Here is an 18,645-nt window from a genome sequence, read left to right as displayed (position 1 = left end):
AATTTCGTAACATTTGATTGAATATTTGTCTTCAAAATAATAAATTTAAAATAAAATAGAATTGGCGCGCTTAATAAATATTGCGAAACTTGAAAAGCTTGATTTTCTTGACATGCTTATTATATTTTATAATAAATGATAAAAGTTAATAAACTAATGTTGTCTATGTATTTGTACCTCTATGGCTCATTATTATGTTATATGTTATTATGAATGTACGACAAGTTCGTTGTTCGCAAACGCAAAAGCAACATATGTGCGAATAAACGCGCGCGATTTAAGCAGTATATAAACATGTATAAAATATATATCTTATTATTTTATTCAGTTTAAGCCACATATATACCTTTTTGCTTCTTGCTTAAGTACCAACTACCATACGGATGTACAAGATATACATAAAAGTTGTTCAGTTTGTGTCAAGTATAAAAAAGTTTTTTTTTTACAAAAAGGTATTTGACCGCAAAATACTGGACAACGACCTTAAGTTATGTATTAGTAGCGAGCGCACATGATGTTTGTTAGTTTGGTTGTTAGTTTTTCAGTGTACTCGCAAGTTTTTTTTTAGTTTTGGAACAAAAAATTGTTTTTTTGGCTAAGTAATAAATTGTTCTGGAAGCAATGAAAGAATTTGTTACTAACATTCTTGATGCGATGCGGCGTAGAAAGCCGTGTCTAGAAATATTTAACACTTTTCTTCTCTTCTTTCTTGTTTTTTTCTTAAAATTATTGTTCCGTGTAAGAAATTTAAATGTGGAAAAAAAAATCTTGTTACAAAATGCGTCATATAGTTATGTCATGATTGGTCAATATTTACAATTTTTAGTTTTTTTTTGTTGATCGTCTTTCTTTTTTTCTCTCTGGATGTTGTTTATGTTCTTCTAAAGTATGTCACTATTTATTTAGAATGTAGAACTTTCGATGATCTTCGATTTTATTTAAATTTATTTTTTTTTGTAGGTTGAAAAGCAAGTCGTTGTAAGAGAATTTTTGAATAAATTACAAGAATTATTTATTTTTATTATATAATGATAGGAAGACATTTTCTATATTTTTAAACAAATTATTTTTTTAATGTGAACTGAATATTAATAATAATAATTAATTATATGTTTTTCAAAGAAATTAATATTTTTTTTATTTTTTTTTAAATTTTTTTTAATTTTATAATTTAATTTTCAAATAAATTAATTTAATTAAAAAATTAAATTTTTATTTTGAAATAATTTTTGATATAAAATAATATTAATTTTTCAAAGAAAATAAAATTTTATATTTTTAATAATTTTATAATTTTAATAAATTTTGATAAGTAATTTATTTTAATTACCTAATAAAATATTTAAAAAAATAATTTTTAATAAATATTTTTTAACTTTATTTAAAGTAATAAAGTTAATATTTTTTAATTATTCATATTTAACTTTGTAACAAATATTTATTGTTTTTTTTTAATTTAATAAATTATAATATTTTTTTTTTTTAAAAAAAAAATTATTAATTAATTTTTAATATATTTTTAATATATTTTTTTTAATTTTTATAAAAAATATATTTTTAATTAACTTTTATTATTATAAATTTAAAAGAAAAATAATTAAAATAAATTTATCACGTTAAATAATTTTTTAAAAAAATTATTAATTTAATTATTTTTAATAATTTTTGAAATAATTTAATTTAAAATAATTAACAAAAAATCAATAAATAATTATTTTTTTCCTTCAATAACCTCACATTAGTTCATCCACACATCGCCAGATAGAGCAACGAACGTTATGTATGTTCATATACTTTTTTCCTCTTCATATACATCAGAACTCTATTTTTCCTTGCTCAATTGTATAAGAAATAACTATTCACAAAGCGACCTTTTAAGAACTAAAATCCCATAGAAAACTTGCTTAGCGAGCGAAAAATTTGCAAAAAAAAATAAATGAAACCCACAAGTCAATGCCCTGACTAAAATGTAATTGTAATTGCCTTGACGAGAAGGTGAACTGCCATGCCGTTCATATTACAACAACAACAACAACGTTGGAAATTGAAAGTGTAAGACATGCAAAAATATATAGTCCAAGAGATATGTTTTTTTTGTGTGTTTGTTAAAATAATAAATAAATAACAAAAATAAAATTTCATGTTGAAATCGAAAGTTTTTTCACTTTTAGGCTTTGTTCAGTCATCGCAACCAACGTTCACGCATTACTTTCTCTTTCTTCAAAAAAAAAATTACCTCTGTGTGTTTTGCTTCCATGATTCGTGAATAATATTTATTTTAAACAATTGAGTTCCGAAATTTGTATCATCATAAAAAAAATGTTTTTTTAAGTGGGTTAAATTTTTTTTTTAGAGATTTAATTATTTTAATTTTTTTTTTTGTAGAGAAAGAAAGTTTGAAGTGTAATGAACTTTTTTGTTTTGCGAAAAAAAAAATTGTAAAAAAAATATTTCACGCTGCAATTCACATTTCGTGTATAGGAAAAAATAGTTTTCCATACGCCGAGTATAAAATTGAATTGAAGGCCATTGTGTATAAGAGTCATTACCCCAAACTAAACCTAAAGCAACTAAAGCTCAATAATAATTTCAAAAAAACATTCTACACACATGATACACAAACAACATAATAATAAAACGCAAAAGTAGGTCGCTCATTTGCTAGAAATAGCAAACGTTGTAGTTTCGAGCTTCTGTATATTTTTCGACGACGATGTCGACAACGGCGACGAAATCCACACACGACAGAGCTGAATCTATTTCAAGATCGCTCAGCATAAATTTCGTACTACACACATTTTAATATGAAAAAAAAAATATTAATTGATAAAAAGTCTCAATTAAACGCATTTTCATATACGACGATTGTCTCTCGCGAAGCCGTTCTCTCTCGCTCTGAATCATTTTTTTTTTTTCAATTTTATTTTTCATATAAAATACGTAATGCATCGTGCCGTTCCTTTCGCACCACCGGGGCACGAGAATGTCGCGTTTCACTCGCACCGCAATGGCCTTCGTTTCTCTCACAATACATGACAAGTGCAATGAACTCGGTAAATACACGACCTACTTACACGGAAATATTTATAAAAATGTAAATATAACGAACGAACACATTTGTTGGTTACTATTTTGACTACACTGTTAAGCGATTGCACGACGCACATTGTCATCTTATCTCCTTTTATGTTTTTTTTTTATATGTTTCGAATATTTTTTTTGTGCAATCATTTTATGAGAAATTCTAAAAATTTTCATATTTTTTAATATAAATAAAAAAAAAATTTTAAGTTATTTTTTTATTTATTTTTTTTTAAGTTTTAAATTTAGGAACCTTAATTTCAAATAATTTAAAAAAAAAATAATTAAAAAAAAATTATTTTTTAAAAAAATTATTTTTCTCGTAAAAAATAATTAAATATGAATAAAAATTTTCTTATATTATTAATTAAATAATAAATAAATTAATTTTTTTTTATCGTTCAAAAAATTTTAAAAATTAAGAAAATTTTATTTTTTAGAAAAAAAGATGTATGAAATAGTTTTATTATTTTTTCTTATTTTTTTATTCTTATTTATTTATATTATAAAAAAAGTTTTCTTATTTTTTTTTTAAATTAAAAATCTAAGAAATTAAAAAAATATTTTTATAATTAAATCAAATATATTTTCTCAAAAATTTTAATAATTAATTTTAATAATATTTTCTTTTTTTTGTTTAATATTATTTTATTTATAAGTTAAAAAATTTAAAAAAAAAGTAAATTATTTAAAAATATAAATTAAATTAAAAAATTAAGAAAATTATTTTTAAAGGAACAATATTATTTTTTATATTTAAATAATTAATTTTATTGAAAAATTTAATTATTTATATATATTTTATTATTTTTCTCAAAAAATAGTTTTTTATTTAAATTAGAATTAATAAAAGAATATTTTTTAAGAAAAAAAAATTATTTAAAAAATTTTATTAAAAACAAAAAAAAAATATTTTTTCTTCATATAATTTTAAAAAGACAATAACAAGCAATTTTATATATTTGTAACAGTGTATCTACGTAAAACATACTTCTTCCTTTCATTTTCATACATTCAACATTTTTTAAGTACATACCGTATAAAAAAAGCTCACAAGGGTAACAATTAACTCGCAACTCACTTTTTAACGAAAAAAAAAATTCGCACATGATTTCTTTCAAAATAAAAGTGAAATTGAAATACAAACGAAATGGAAAGCTAAGATGTGTTATTTGTGCGAAATTGATTTATGTAACGACATGAAGTAATAAAAAATTGATCTAAAAAAAATATTTTATCAAAACCTTGAGATAATTTAGATTTTATTTTTTTTTTGCACAAAAAAAAACTTGATGTCATCATCAAGAAAAAAAAAATTTTTTTAAAAGTGAGTTAAGATTTTTTTATTTTTGCTTAGTTTAGATCATGCGAGTAATTTATTGAAAAACACACACACAACACGTCTAAGCAGTATATCGCACATACACAGCATCAGCAATTGGGTCATGGATCGCCGGTCATTGCTCTGCGACACACACTACACGACTATTGTATAACCTAGTTTAAAGCGTTTTTTGTCGTCTACGTCGACGTCGTCGCACATAGAATGACTTCAAAAAATAAAAAAAAAATTTGAACCACACTCAACAGTTTCTTCGTTACGAAGACGAGCGACATGTGAAATGAAAGTGTAAGTAATTTTATTTTTTTTTTCGGCAATTTATTAGCAACTCTCATCGCTTTGTTGCTATTTCTCTCTTTTTTATGCGAGACTCCCGAAAAAAAAATCATAAAGTATAAAATAAAAGTGAAATCAGACATTTTTAAGGCAGCAGCCTGTTTTCTTACACGAGCAACTCGCATGTAGTGTGGCGACATTGAGTCATATAACGTGCGAACATACACAAGTGCAATGAACTCGGCATCGAAAATCAGGTCAAACTAGTTAGTAATTGAATGTCGAATGAATTGTCTGAGGCTCTCGCTCGAAAAATGACGAAAATTTGGCGTAAATACCTGCTAGGACTCTCCCAATGAGTCGATCTGTGTCCTTTTCACAGTCGGCAAAGAGGTTTTTTGGCTCGTCAAGTGTCATCGCTTTTGTTTGATTTAATACTGATGATTGAACTAACGTAGTAACTAACTTTTGTGTAATAGTCATTTAAATAAATTAACTTAAATTTCACGTTCTAGACATTTATTTTTTAATTTTTTTCTTTAATTTTTTTGTTCTTGAGCTTTTTTTTAAATTATTTTATTTTTTTTTAATTGAGCTTTTTTCATCACTTTTTTCGCAACTTTTCTTTTAATTAATTTTTTTTTTATCACAAATTTTTTTTTTTTGTTTGGCAAATTTTTTTTTCAGTATCACTGTTTGTCAACACACGCAAAAATTACGAATTTTTTAATGAAAAAAGTCACATAAATGTGTTCTTTGCTATTGACAATCGGATACTGGGTAGAAAAATTGGCGTGCACCATGTTCGAAAAATGTTTGTATGAAACGCGTCGTATCTCCTACTCTACATGCAATTACTCATAGAACCTCAAGAGAAACAATCGTGTGCTCGGAAATGGCGATTTTACGTGCGCGAGAGCGAGACAAATATTTTTACGAGTAAATATTGCGCGCCCTTTCTCATTTTCATTCATAGTTGAAGTAAAAATTAATTTAAATAATTATAAAAAAAATGTTTTATGGAAAATTTATGTTTAAAAAAAAATAAAAAAAAATATTTAAAAAAAAAAAATATTTAAAAATAAAAAAAAAATTTGAATGGAAAATTTTTCATAAAAAAAATATTTTTTTAATAAAATCAATTTAAATAATTAAAAAAAAAATTATGAAAAATTTCTATTTAAAAAATTATTAAAAATAATAAATTATTTTAAAAATTAAAAAAAAAATATTCTAAAATATAAAAAAAATTAAATGGAAATTTTTTCTCATAAAAAATAATTTTCATAAATTTTCATGAAATTTTTCAGGATTTTTCGCGCCATTGACCAATTACTTGCCTTTCAATTTGTTCGAATATATGATAAAATAATCGTTTAGTTGACTGAACATACTCACAGCATAAATAAAGTAAAACATCCTTGACAAGTTCATCGACATAGTTTTTACCTATGGCTGCCAACCTTTGAATGGCTATGCATGAGAATGAGCGTTCAAGTCATGTCAGTTAATAAAATGTAAAAAAAAAATATATGTTGCGAGAGGGAGAAGGGCACCGTTTTATGCTTATTTATTACTTGGTAAGAACGTCATAACTAACCAACATTTGATTTTTTTTTGCAATAACCAATCGATTGCACAATCAAAACCAAGTTGTAGGCTTGTCTAATAAGCTGTTTGCATGTTTGCGCAGCAAGACTTTTAAATCTATGGTGCGAACGGATTTTGATAAATAAATTGCATCAAGGTTTAAACATTCTAAATTTTTTTAGGTGATCGGTCAATAACGGTTCTTGTTACTTCTTAGATAAAATTTAATTTATTTATGCGAAAATAATTTATTTTATATTAAATTAAATTATTTTTTAATTAAAATAATTATCTATAATTTTTTTTAATAATTTTTATTTTAATTTAAATCATTAAAATTTTTGTTGAAAATTATAGAAAATTATTTTAATAAAAATTGAAAATAAAAATTAAAAAAAAAAAATTTTTTAATAACTTTTTTGATTGAAAAAATAGGAAATTTATTTAAAATTGATATATTTTACAAAATTTTAGAATTCAGTTAACTTTTTATTTTATTTTTTTTAGTTATTATTTTCTTTTTTTATTTAATAAAATATTTTATTGAAAAAACAATTAAAAAAAATTAAAAAAGAATTTTAATAAAATAAATATTATTTTATTTTTAATTTCAATTTTAAAAATATTATTGAAAATTAAAATTTGTAAATAAAAAATTATCAAATTAAATTATTTTTTTTTAAACTATGATATATGTATTTTAATTTATTTTAAAATTAAAAAATATTTATTTTAATATTTTTTTTTTATTTTATTTTTTTTAAACATTATTTTTTTATTTAATATTTTTATTGATAAATTTAATAATTTTTTTAATAAATTAAATAATTTTATTTTTAATTTCAATTTTAAAAATTTATTGAAAATTAAATTTGTAAATTTCAAAAATTTTTAATTAAATTTTTTTTTTTAAACTATTCTATATGTATTTTAATTTATTTTAAAATTAAAAAAAATATTTAAAAAAATAATTTTTTTTAAACATTATTTTTTTATTTAATAATTTTATTGATAAATTTAATAATTTCTTTTTAAATTAATAATTTAATTTCTTTTAAATTTTAACTAAATTTCACAAAATAAATTAAATTTCAAAATAAATAAAATTATTTTAAATTTTTTATTTTGTTTTAATTTAAACAAAATAAATAAAAAAATATTTATTTAAATTAATTTCTTCTAAAAAGTAAAATTGCATAATTAATTTCAAAACTTAAACATATTTTTCAGAAGTAATTAATGACATCTAAAAAGCAATGACACCGCCAATTGTTTCAATCATGTGTGCGCAAAAATGCTCGATATTTCACACTGCATTCTAAATGTACAAACAACAACGATTACGCCTCGCCATGCATTTATTAAACTAACTAGCAGTAGGTAAGTATTTGAAATAATAAAAAGTTCAATATACGATTTCTAGGACAAACCTATTCAATTCATATGCAATTTTAAATTGTATGGGGACACACATTTTCTGTGCAGCAGCAGCAGCAGCTCGAAAAAAAAATACAATTTTAATGCAATAAATGCATTCGACTGCCTTCATATACAGTCGAAACAGTGTATATCAAGAGAATCGTATGGAAAATGTTCGTTTCATATACAACGAACGAACGACGAACGATTTGCAATAATATTGGATGGATGACGTTCTTTGCGTCTCATTGAACAAAGTAAAGTAAATTTTTCGTTGTATGTCGAGTGTCACAGGGTGTCAAAATGATAACAAAAAAAAATTAAAATTAATTTTTTTAATTTTTCAATTTTTTTTCATATAAAATGTATGAAAAAATTAAAAAATTCTAAAAAAATTATGAAAAAATTACAAAAATTGTGTAGAAATCGCAACTTTTGGAACATTCTGTGTCGAACGTCATTGTGCTAGATAAAGTTCGTACACTTTTATGTTCAGAGGTTATGCAACTCGCAACTTTTAGTTACTTTTCAAAGCTGACATTGCTCCAAAGATCGAACTTTGTGAACTTTTATCTCATCACGAATGTTCCAGATGCTCCAATTTTCATCTAAAAAGCTTGGAGCAGAAAAAAATTATTTTTAAAATGATAAGAGAGAAATATACTCGACCCACATCTAGAAGGTCATCCATTGCTCGGTCGTTCACCGACATAGAAAAAATATTCAAAGGCAAATTCTGTACTGCGACGCCGTGTATTTATACAGTTTGCAAATTATTTGCTCGTGTCTGACGTCAGAGAAGGATAAAAAAAATATTTTTTATTGGAACATGACTAACAAAAATTTTTGCTCATCTCATTTTAATCAAAAATCAAATAAAACCAAAAAATAAAAACACGTCACGTTAAAATGGAAAGTGAACCAAGTTCAACAACGAAAGTTCGCTTGTCCATTCATCGTAAAAAAAATTCATGCTTTTCAAAAAATTAATTCACAATGCCAATAACCTCAACTAATCCACTTTTTCTCGTTTCATTCACCTTTCTTCGGCAACATTAACCGTGCAAAAAAAAAAGTAAATTTATGTGAAATGCGGATAACCACGATTAAGAGTGTATAATTTACTAAACTAGTAACAAAAAATAAAGTAAAATTATCAAATCATGTTTATTTTTGCATAAAAACACGGGCAATGCACTCGTTCGCGCTCTTTTTAATGGTTAATAAATTGCCGAAGAAGTCGGAGTAGAGTAGAGTGTGTGTGTGGTGTGCAGCGAATTCATAATAATAATAAAATGAAAGTTTTACTTTTACTTTTCATTTTTTGTTTTCGCAAACTGAAGTTTGGTTTGAAAATTATTATAATGCTTTTTTAATGGTAAACAAATATTATTTTGCGAGAACTGAAAACATTGCGCTGTTCACATCACAAAAGTGCAACACACTTGCAATAGAACATTCATGATACCGTGCTGAGTTGAGGAGTTGAACGAACGGAAAGTAGGACTATTCTATTAGAATTATTCAAAAAGGGTGTCTATTTTTGCAATGTTTTAATGAAATGATGTTGAGTTGATAAAAAAAAATTAAATAACTTGAAAAATGAAAATTAATTAATTAAAATTTAAAATTTTTAAATATAATAATAAATAAAATTATTATAAATAAAATATTTAAAAATAATAAAATAAAATAAAACATATATTTTTTTAAAAAATTAATATTAAGGATTGATTTTATATAATTTAATCAAAATAATAAATATAAAAATAATTAAAAAAAAATATTTTAAAAAAATCTGTTATTTTGAATACATTTTATTAATAAATTAGTACTAAATTTTATATATTTTTATATTAATTGAAAATTTTTAATTTTTGTTAAAAAATCATTTTCATGTTATTTTATTTTTTTTAAATATTTTTTAAAATTTATTTTAACCTAATTTAATTTTAATTTATTTTTTATTTATTTTTATTTTTTTAATTTAATTTATTTTTTTTTAAATAATTTTTCAAACCAATTCTCGATTAATATTTTTTTTAATACGAAAAAATATTTTTTTTGTATTGAAAGTCAATAATATTTTTAAGTATATTTTATAAAACTTTTTATTATTTTTTTTAAATCACATAATAAAAATCATAAAACATATATGATAAGATTTAATTATCATATTGTTTAAATTCATTAAATTTGAATATATTTTCTTTAAAATAGTATGAATTAATCAAAAAGTTTCTAATTAGTTTAAATTTTATCATAAAAATTAGAAAACAATTAAAAATTATTTTTTTTTATTTACAAAAAAAGTATTTCTCTTTAAAAGAAAATCAAATAATAATTTTTATTTAATTTCATGAAAATAAAAATAAATAAAAAAATATTTGAATAATATTAATTATTTTGATTTTTATTTAATTTTATTTTAAAGAAATATTTTTTTAAATAAAAAAAATAATAAAAAAATCTCAAATATGTTTTAAAATTTAATCAATAAAATAATATTTTTTTAATTAATAAAAAAAAATAAATTAAATTACAAAATAAATTTAATAATTTTTTTTACATATAAATTTTCATCAATTATTAGATTATGTAAAATTTTCAACCAATCATGTTCGCAATTTTCTAATTAAAAAATAATAATAACAAAAAGTCAATGCTCACTCTACTCCTTTTGCGATTTCATACGAGAGATAAGTGAATAGCGAATGAGGGTCAGAGCACATGAATGCTGCAATACTTTTAATAAATAATACTCATGTTACTAATAATCATAAAATAATAACACACTTGTCGTGAACAAATCTAATCGACAAAGATTAACCTTGCAAGTTCTTTGACCCACTGAAACGAACGCCTACACGAGTTATTTTTTCGTAGCATGTTTGTTCTTGCGGGACATTGGAATTAGAGGATTGGACTAACGAGTGCGCCATGATGTTTTCTTGTCACACAAATTTATGCCGATCACCGTAGGTAACGTACATTTAATGGCTTAATGATACAACGACATTCCCTCATCCCATCGCTGCTCGGTTAAAAGGTGGCTTTCGGTTATTCTCAAGGACGTTCGAATCACCCATTCTCGCCGCCCACTCGTCCTTCACAAAAAGCCTCCATGCCACGACGACGACGACGACGACGTTAGTAGGTAAGTAGGTAACAGAACACATGTGTTCGAAGCCCCGCGCAGGACAGTTACACAGACACCCACACACTCGAATTTGTTCTATTGACACAGAAAATTTTCAAAATCTGGGCTAACTGAGAGCCCTGCTGCCGGAGAATGAGTGCCGTATGCACGAATCGATATTAGGCGCTCCTAAATTTAACCGAGGTCAAATGAAGTCAAGGCTATCTCGCGCGTCGCACTCACGACGAAGACGATTACATTACCAAAAAAATGACGTGCGTGCATGGAGCGGGCCGAAAATCGTGCGGAAAATGAATCCTACGGAAAAATCATCTGATGAGATAAATAATAAAATAGAAAAAAAATACGAAAAAGGAGATTCAACAGGATCAAAATGTCTTATGACAAGGATTATCGTCCTGTTTTCTCCTCCAATAAAATCCTTACCATTAAAAAAATCATGAAAAATGATAAATTTCCATCCATGGAAAAATTCAAAGAAAAATCTCTTCGACACAAGTTGCTCCATCTATCGTCAAATAGTTGAACTTTCAATAGCAATTTCTCTAAATGACTCATTTTTCATGAAAATTTCCAGCTGTTAACTTTTTTTTTAATGCTTTTTAAAAAAATTATTTTAATTTTAGGATTTTTAAGGATTTCCGTTTAAAAAAAAATGTCCTTTGATGACAAATTACTGCAATTTTTGCATGAAAAATTGATGAAAATTCACCCGTTCTTGTCGCACACGTGCATATTAATATTGGTTTGTATGAAGGGCGTCGCCTAGGTAACGCCAAATGCCCTTGTACTTGGCTCGCTCACCGATTCTAATTCAAATTCCGTGTATCGCAGCCACTTTATTACAACAAAAAAGCAGGAAAATGCCTATTAAATTTTCGATAAATAATTTAATTTCTGATTTCTTGCAGCAAACTACTTTCATCGATTTTTCCTATCGAGAAACGAGTGAAAAAAAAAATTAAATAAATAGTGAGAAAGGTCAAGGACATGCAAGAAAAATATTTCCTCAATGGAAAATTTGTTCCGATTTGATTTTTTTGCATCCAAAAAGCAATGTCAAGTGTAATGTCATCATCATCGTTGCTTATTTACTTGCATTCGGCTCTCTCGCAAGTGCACACAATGTATTTTGACGACGTATACGGGCGAAAAAAAAATAAAGAATGAATGGGATGCTGCATTATGCAATTGTGTAAGTGCACTCGTGTAGCCCGAAACTTGTTTGTATATGTGTGGCACAATGTTCTGCATACTCGGAGATGTGTATCAAGTCCAGGGTCATTCGCTTTTAAATGATCACAAATGTGGGTTCCGTTCTTCCTTCTCATTTTAATAAATATTTATTTCAAAACTAAAAAAAAAATAAAATTTTTAATTTTTATTATGAAATATTTTTTTTTTCAGTGACTCATCTTCTTCAACTTTTACCATTAACAGCAGAAAACTCATGATGATGATGATGATGAAAAACGAAAAAAAAAATAATTTGCGCATGAACTTCTCATCTATAATACAAAAAAAAGAACGGCACGACCGACGACGAGGGTTATTGGCATTCAATCAAATTGCGCTTAGCTTAGAGAGAAGAAGACAAAATTGTCAGAATTGTCGTCGTCGTCGTTGCACAAACAAAAACAATGAAAGACGAACAACAAAAAAAAAATTGAAACAAAAGAGAGAAGATTTTTTCCTCTGTGTAACGACATTAAATGTATGGAAAATTATTCCAAGTACAACATTCAAAGACATTATTTTTACATACAACGACGACGACGGAGCTCACAGCGATAACCTTGAACTTTATGAGAATTGTACTGAAATATAGAGTTTATTTGTTGCTCTTCTTGCACACACACAACACATCACATATTGTGTGAGGATAAGCGGTTTGATTCACGTCATGAGACAGTTTTTTTGTAACATTTTTGTCGAATTTGAATTTTAGTAAAGTTTAATTTGTTAGAAATTATCAATATTAGAGTTGATGAAAAAAATATATTTAATTTTAAATAATTTTTTTTTCTAATAAATTTTGTTTTTAAAAATATAATTAAATTAATAAATAAAATTTAAAAATTTTTATTAATTATTTTGTTAATTTTTTCAACAGATTTAACGCAAGAAGTTAAAAATTACATTAAATTATTTGATAAAATTAAATAAAAAATTATTTTAATTAAAAAATGAAAAATTACATTAAATTAAAATTTAATATTAATTTAATCAAGTAATATTTTAATTAAATAATTTTCTGATTTAAAAATTTGTTAAATAAAAATTCATTTATGAAAATTTTATTAAAAATGACACACATTCTTTTAGACATTAAAATATTAAAAGTAATGAAAAATTATGATTTAACAATAATTTTAAAAAAATTTTCGACTGAATTATTTTTCATCATTTTTAATATTTTTTATTATTTTTACATTCACCTGAGTACTTTATTAAAATTTTAAAATTAAAAAATTTTAATTAAAAATTAAAATAAAAATTTTAGAAATTTAGTACAATTTTTTATTTTTTTTTAATAATATGTATAATATTTTAAAAATAATTCCATATAATTTTTTTTTATTAATTTATTTCATTTTGATTAATTTTTGTTTAATTAATTTTTAATTATTTTTTTATAATTTATTAATTTATTTTCAATACATTAATTTTCAACGTCTTGAGTAAAATTTGTGAAACTAATTAAAATTATGACAAAAAATGTATAACGAAAATTTAAAAAAAATTTTTTTTTTTTTTTCATTTTTTACTTACTGAAATTTAAATTTTTTTCAATAACAATAAAATAAATAATTATTTATTTATTTAATTAAAATAAATCAGGTAAGATTTAATAAAAAATATTTATGATCATTATTAAACTTGCCTAATATTTTTAAAAAAATTAATTAAATTTTTCATTTTAGAAATATTTGACAAAAAAAATTACTTTCAAAACGTGAATTTCATGACATTTCATGAAAAAATGACAAGTAATAAGAGAAAAATCTACTCAATTAAAATAAATGAGTAGAAAAGTGATATAATGTGATTATCAACGTTATTCTCGAACATTGCAATTAATTGTTGATTAAACTTTTAACAAGTTGTATAATGGCAAGGACAAACTTTCCATGAGACATGAGAATTTCCAACTTTTTCCCATTAACAACGCGTCTCAATGTTAGTGGAAAAATCCGTTTATTAAAAAAAAGTTATATTTGAATAAAATGATAAAAAGCAGAAAGACACTCACTCACATCACAATGCAGGGAATGCTAATGCACTCAACATTTTTAAATTATATTATTATAATGCACACACAGAGCAGAGGAGGAGATGCATTCACTATTTTTTCTCTGTTTCGACGATGACGACGACGAGTGTTTGTAGTCGAGTGCGGAGCGATATAGAGAGTTGTAGTAGTAAATAACAAGACATATCAAATGTTAATGACCTACAGCAAGGGCACTGTACTTGATGCGATCACAGCCGAGAATGATGTTCATTTATAACGTTGCAGTATATGTCGTTTATTTATGTTAAGTATGTTAGTTTTATACTCTTTTTCCATGCACTTTGTATTCAAAAACTATTTCTTGTGTTGAGAAAGATTAGTTTCAAAGGAATAGTAGTAATCTTGTGTGTAAAATACAAAGTGAGTTATTTACATTTTTTTTCTTTTGAATGTTTTTTTTATATTTTTTTTCATGTTCTACTTTGTTTTTGATGCACTTTTTAATTATTATATAATAATATATGACATCTTTCTTTTAGAAATATTTTCAAAATGTATAATCTTAAAAAATATATTTTTTTATTTAATTTATATTTTTATTGGCGAATTTTTTTTTAAAGAATTTTTAAAATTAATTTTAGTCTTTTTAAGAAATTTTCTTTAAAAGATATTTTATTTAATTTTATTAATTAATGATAATTATTATATATTGTATTATATATAAATGTTATTATTTTTTTTTTATCTTTTATTTATTTTTTTAATTAATTTTAAATTAATTAATTTTTTTTAATTAATTGAAATCTTGACATTTCTTCAAAAACATTTTTTTCAATTTTTCTTAAAAAATTTAAATTCTTAATTCATTAAAAAAATTCTCATAATTTTATTTCTAGTTTTTGTATAATTAAAAAAAAATAGAAAAAACTAAAAATAGAATTTTTAATTCAATTTTTTTCATTAATAAAAAATCAGTAAAAATTAAAATTAATGAATTATTAAAATATTTAACTATTTTATTTTTTTTTCTATTTTATTATTCTCGTTTTTCAAAAAAAAAAAAAAAATAAAAATTAAAATTATAAATTAAATAATTTTTAAAAAAATTATATAAATTTATTTAAAATTTTCTTTTAATTTTTCTAAATGAATAATTAAATTTTATTTTTTTTTTATAAATCTGAAAATTTTATAAAATATACTACATTCAAATTTCATTTCGTTACTAATTCAAAAAAAAATTTTTTTTTTGTTTTCTTCAGAAAAATATAAATTTATGTTTACAACATCATCAGACATGAACTTGAAAACTGACATAAATCAGATATTTTTCATTTGTCAGAACAAAAATATAGAAATGAAAAAAATTCTAACGCAGACTCTTCGCATCGTTGATCGCCTAACCTTGCCCATTAGCAGATAGAAACACGCAACATTGTACACACATTCATTTTTTCCGGTTCGCAAAATTTTGTCACACTTACACACAAAAAAATAAATGTTATACATAAAAATTTATTAAGCCACCATTACAGACAACTTGACACAGAAAAAAAGAGAACAAACCGAAAAAAAAGTGCGAATGTATATTTTTCGGAAAAAAATTATTTATTCACACTCACAAAAAAAAGACACCTTGACCTTGGTTTGATCATCGGCGGTCAATCGCCTTTTGTCGAAACTTCCTATGCGTGTACCGAATGTTTTTTTTTATTATTGAAACAAATTAAATATATATATATTTGCACGTTGTCTCTTCAAATAAAAAATATTTTTAAATGTTTATAAATATAGCACCCAACTACGCAGTGACTGTCGTCTGACTTTCGTTAAGTAATAATTAATTGATAAACAAAATTCAGACTTACCTAAGTCGGGTATCGAGCTCGAGGGCTCCTCCGACATGCTGTTTGTCGTTTTGACACGATGCATAATGGGGGGCGGGGGCGGCGGCGGTCTCATCGAAGTCATTTGTTGTTGCGCCGCAACGACTTCTTGCTTCTGCTGCTGCTGCTTTTGCACCAAATTCGATTGTTGTTGCGTCGTACTTGACACAATTGGCGGCGAACGGAACACATTTGGCTCCGATGTCGAAATTACATTCACTTGTCGTCCAACGGCGATGTATTTCCGCGGCGATTGCTGATGATGATGCATTTCAGGCGAACTTTCGCGCACATGATACCCATTTTGGGTGCCATAATGCTCCGTCGTGATATGCGGCGACCCCGGGGCTTGTCGATGATCATCGTAAAATCTCCCATCTTTGATGACACGAACGTGATGCAAGCCGGGCGGTGAGTTAAGAGCTCTTTGTTGCATCGGTTTCGAGATAATTTGGATCCTTGGCTCCATATCAACTTCCATTGGGTGATGTCGTTCGAGCAACGTTGCTGAGGGAACTTGTTTAACTACTCGTCGAACCTCGACGCGTGGCGATAAGAAAATTTTTTGCTGTTCCCCGATCACAATTGTACGAATTTCCGGACCATGTTGTTGCCCTTCGATACTTTCGGTTTTATTTACCTTCGACGATAAGTGATTGCCGGATGTTTTGCCAGCAGAAACATTATTTAAACACTGCATTCTACCAATTCAGAGCCGTTTTTTGGAGTAAGTAAGGAAAATTGCTTCAGTCTTATTTTTTTTTTTTAATTTCAAACCGATATCACACAATAAATAATTTACTTTTTGATATTTTTAGTTATCGTCCTTGTCATTTGAGTAGAATCTTAATATTTCATTCAAAAAAAAATATTCACGAAGATGATGATGATGGATGAAAATGTTCTCAGTTAGCGAAATAAATCACCTTGATAATTTTTTTTGTACATTGTCTGCGCAAACAAAAAATATTTTAATCCAAAATCGTAGAATTTTCGCGCAAACAATTAATTTTTATTTTTTTTTTGTGTGTGTGCGATTTTTTTTATATTTTTTTTTTTATTATGAAACACTTTCGTCTCTCACTTTTTTTTTTTTTTTTTTTTGGCAAGTTTTTTTTTTTATTTTATTATTTTTTTTTTATTAATTCATCAATTTGTAAAAAAAAAATATTTTTCCTTGTTTTTCACTCACACACAAAATTTCCGTATTTTTTGTTGTGTAATACTTTATTACTCGTCGCGTTTTTTTTTTCATCAAATGTTACACACACACATCCGCCAAAATTCTATAACAAAATTTATTTTTGTGTGTGCCGAATAATTTGTATGTATTTTATTATAATTCGTACACTGCACACGAAAAATTCTCTCCGATGTCTACATGTTTATTTACAAAAATATCAGAATAATCGTCGCTACTTCGCACTACTGCTTTATTTTCAATGTCAAGGCTAAATGACGCTAATATTTAATATTTTGTACAAAATCTGTAGTTATTGTGTGTGTACTGTTAGAGTAGGTCACCTTTTAAAATATATATTTTATTAGATTTTTGAAACGCTGATTTCTGATAAGATAAGCAGCACTGATTGTTATATTTTTTTTAAATATTTTTTTTCTGACTGCAGCTTAGATATAAATATATATTTTTATTCACTTTTAATAAACTTTTCACCAATTAATCATTTTAATACTTTTTTTTAATGTTTAACGTGAACAGGTACCGTTTGTTGTTGTTTTTCTTTTTATTTATTTTTTGATGAGGTGATTGTGGCAATTTTCTACAATTTTTTTTTTCGAAGGCCAAATATTGCACAAAAATTTATTCCGTATGACACTTCATTGTTTCTGTTCTTGGATTTTCTTTGTAATTTTTATTTTTTGGTTTTTTCTGCATTTTTTATTTTTTTTTAATAATTATTTTTTTAATGTGAATTTTGTAAATTAAAAAAAAGTTTCCAATTTTTAATTTTAATTTTTTTTTTAATTTTTTTTTAGATTTTTTTGGGCTGACTGACACTTTTTGAAATAAATATTATTAAATAATATCCACCGACGACGAGAGATATCACAAAAACATGACCAGCACAGCGCAAAGACTTTCTTTCACTACTGCCTGCTTTGTTAAATGATGAAAGTGAAACCAACATCATCGCAGTAGCGTAGTACACATCGCGCACACAGATAAATATGAATGTAGAGTACGATGGGTTGAGTAGCAAAGCAGAGAAAAACGACTACGACAACGACGATCGCGGTAGAGGAACCCGGCAAAATTATTTTACTCGGCCATGACAATGTGTTGTGCTGTGTGTACGGATGATGAGAGGGTGTTTATGTGCGCGCATGTGTTCGTGACATTCAACTTTGAATTCTGTCGGAGTGTGTGTTGGTTGCATGTCGTTTGTTCGTGCACAAAACAAGAAGGCAGACAGTGCATATAAAATTGATTTTCCTCCCAACTCACCCCCTTTTCGTGTCGTGTGTATGTACGACGCGGGCGAATTCCAGACAGGGAAAAAACTCGTATTGGGGATAAAATGCATTTACAATAGTTTCCTGTTGGTATATAAGGAAAATTCTTTGCCGTTGCCGCAAACACAGAAAATTTCCCTTCGTTCTGTTACTTTTATTTCTAGACCTACTTCAATACATA

The 18,645-nt window shown here is 25.0% G+C and overlaps 1 protein-coding gene across 1 annotated transcript in view; it reads right to left on the bottom strand.

The window, feature by feature from the left end:
* LOC134828085 (ecdysone-inducible protein E75) overlaps window positions 1–16,593 on the bottom strand; it is a 53,450-nt gene extending 36,857 nt beyond the window's left edge. The window contains exon 1 of the mRNA XM_063841044.1: window positions 15,972–16,593. Coding sequence (XP_063697114.1) covers window positions 15,972–16,470 — 499 coding nt within the window. The 5' untranslated portion in view covers window positions 16,471–16,593. The remainder of the gene's footprint in view (window positions 1–15,971) is intronic.
* Between the last annotated feature and the right edge of the window lie 2,052 nt (window positions 16,594–18,645).

Source organism: Culicoides brevitarsis, chromosome 1, assembly GCF_036172545.1.
Source record: "Culicoides brevitarsis isolate CSIRO-B50_1 chromosome 1, AGI_CSIRO_Cbre_v1, whole genome shotgun sequence".
Lineage (NCBI taxonomy): Eukaryota > Metazoa > Arthropoda > Insecta > Diptera > Ceratopogonidae > Culicoides > Culicoides brevitarsis.
The sequence above is the reverse complement of the archived record's forward strand: the minus strand, read 5'-3'. Positions and strand labels throughout refer to the sequence as shown.